Genomic DNA, 2,322 nt, shown 5'->3' with positions numbered 1-2,322 from the left:
CTCTTTTTGACCACCCCAACCCTCCCCCCTCCCTAACCAACCAATTTGTAAGGGAATAAAATCTCAAGTTTTTCCCTCTTAGTTATCTTAACTATCCGCCCATTATCTACCTTCAATGGATTTTCAAATCTATACTGTACTATATTATAAAAAATCAATTATGGGTACCATAAGTTTGGATGATCTTGGACATCACCATTTAAAAGAGAGGGGCATAATGGTAATATTGTGGGTCAAAGTGAGCAAGCACACACGTGTCAAAGTTTCAAGCTCTTTTGAGGTGGGTGTTGACATGTTTTTACACATAGACCCCTTTAGCAAATTTTATTTGCAATGATCAATACATTTTATCCTCCATTCTTTCCCCTCTATATATAGCACAAAAAATAATTTTTTCATGTAGAAAAATTATAAGAAACTTTTGCTAAAATTTGTTAAATAAAAAACCAATATTTATTTAAATGAAAAACCAATAAAAAACCAACATTTATTTACACATAGACTCCTTATTTTGTGTTCACGTACATGCACTTTAGACAATATTCTTAGTTATTCTTAAGTCATACAATTGAGTATTCACAACATTAACCTATACATTGCATCACAATTAAAAGTTTTAAAGCTCATATTTTATAATAAGTCGTGCCAGAATTCTAGTAGAAATAATGTGATCCCTATCTTCTCTTACCTCGCATTAGCTCCATTCCAAAGAGGCCCTTAACTCCCTCTCACCTTATATTTCTATCTAAATGAGGCTATACTGACACGAATACCCTAAAACATAGAGATTTTCGACCTTAAAAGTATAGCTTAGTGTAAATATCTTATATTAAACTGTTGTGCTCTTAATTTTAATGATGATATAGACCACGGCCTTTTGCCCGTCATAAAAATAGAGCCGTTAAACTATGAAAAATTACTATAAGATATTATAATCTTTTCTATAAATAATAATAATAAAAACGACGGAAAAGGAGTAACAGTAATTATATCAATTCACAAAAAATTATCATCCAATATTTTACAAAGGAAAAGGAGTAACAATAATTCTGATCTCTCTCTGCTACTGATGTAAAACAGTAACTACAAATTTCTATCATATCTCAAATTATCAATTCCTATAAAGAATTGAGATCAATTCTTGGCCTTTTCGCAACAACCTGTGTGGGCGCCGGCACGTGCGAGTCACACCTCGGACACCTCGGATTCGCCTTCGATATCAACACGTACATCAAGCAAATCGGACATCCAGCCGCAATCAGACTCCTGGACGAATCTGAGCCGTCCGTTTCCTGATCCGCACCCCTCCTCTTGATCGAGGAGGACGTCGTCGTTGAAGACGACGACGAGGGCGAATTCGAGCCGTCCGATCTGGGAGGCCGGCCTTTGCTTTGAGATTCGCGCTCCGCGCGCTCGAGCGCGGACCGAACCTTGTCCAGCGTGCACACGCTCTGGTAGTTACGGTCGGCACCGCGAGGGGCAGATGGTAATAAAAGTCTCAGGTCGATGGCAGAACTGTCCACCTGCGTCGGAGGCAGGTTAAGATCTTGTAACTCGCGGTGCACCGGACCGCTCTTTTCCACATACGTCTCTCCCGACTGCAATCATTCGATTCAGTTAATAAAATTCGGTAGGTAATATTATTATTTTTTTCGCCTTTCCACAAATTAACGGAAAGAAAGAATTACCAGTAAATCGAGTCGCCGTTGGAAGCCGGAAGGAACTTTGAGATCGAGATCGAGCTCCTTGGATCCGGTCACCGCACAACCAAGAAAGTCGCGGGTGACGAGATCGCCACGCTTGCTCTTCTTCTCGTCGTTGTTGTACTCGCTCATGATTCGAATGACAGAGCTCACATCGGCAGCCATTAACGAATATATTTTTAAATTATAGCAATAGATAAGAAATTTTGTGAGAGAATAATTGGGTTTCGAATGATGAAGGAGATTGAGATGAGGTATAAATAAGGGAAAAGGGGGGGATTGAGATTTGAAGGGTTAGGAGCAATTAATGAGGGGGGAGAAATCTGGGGATGGAGTCTTAACTTAATTGTTTTAATTTATTAAATTTTGTGGGGAGGATTTTATTAGAGTGAGTTGGGAATTCAAGTTTGCATTTAATGAGGAGAGAGAGTGTGTGCGCGGGGATGTGAGTCTTGTGTATACAGTTGTACGCCTGGTGAGATTTTGTGGCCCCCTTTTACTGCTACTACTCTGAAGCATGCGTGTGTTGGAGATTCATCGCACGAGAAGTCGTGAGAATATTCAGAGTTACAGTAGTGCGGATGAGTCGGACGATATGGGATCCAAAAAAGTTGCAATA

General features: G+C 39.6%; 1 protein-coding gene across 1 annotated transcript; it reads right to left on the bottom strand.

The window, feature by feature from the left end:
- Window positions 973-2,034, bottom strand: LOC109832099. The gene is made up of 2 exons (XM_020399540.1): window positions 1,689-2,034; window positions 973-1,598 (listed from the first exon to the last, which is right to left on the bottom strand). The coding sequence occupies exons 1-2, from the start codon at window positions 1,866-1,868 to the stop codon at window positions 1,119-1,121; spliced, it is 660 nt and encodes a 219-aa protein (XP_020255129.1). The 5' UTR covers window positions 1,869-2,034; the 3' UTR covers window positions 973-1,118.

This window comes from Asparagus officinalis, chromosome 3, assembly GCF_001876935.1.
Source record: "Asparagus officinalis chromosome 3, Aspof.V1, whole genome shotgun sequence".
Lineage (NCBI taxonomy): Eukaryota > Viridiplantae > Streptophyta > Magnoliopsida > Asparagales > Asparagaceae > Asparagus > Asparagus officinalis.
Note: the sequence above shows the minus strand (reverse complement) of the source record. Positions and strands in the feature narration are given on the sequence as shown.

Coding starts and splice junctions, on each gene's coding strand:
- LOC109832099 (XM_020399540.1), bottom strand. CDS start 1,868: ATGGCTGCCGATGTGAGCTCTGTCATTCGAATCATGAGCGAGTACAAC. Junction 1,599..1,688: donor AACGGCGACTCGATTTACTG/GTAATTCTTTCT, acceptor GAATGATTGCAG/TCGGGAGAGACGTATGTGGA.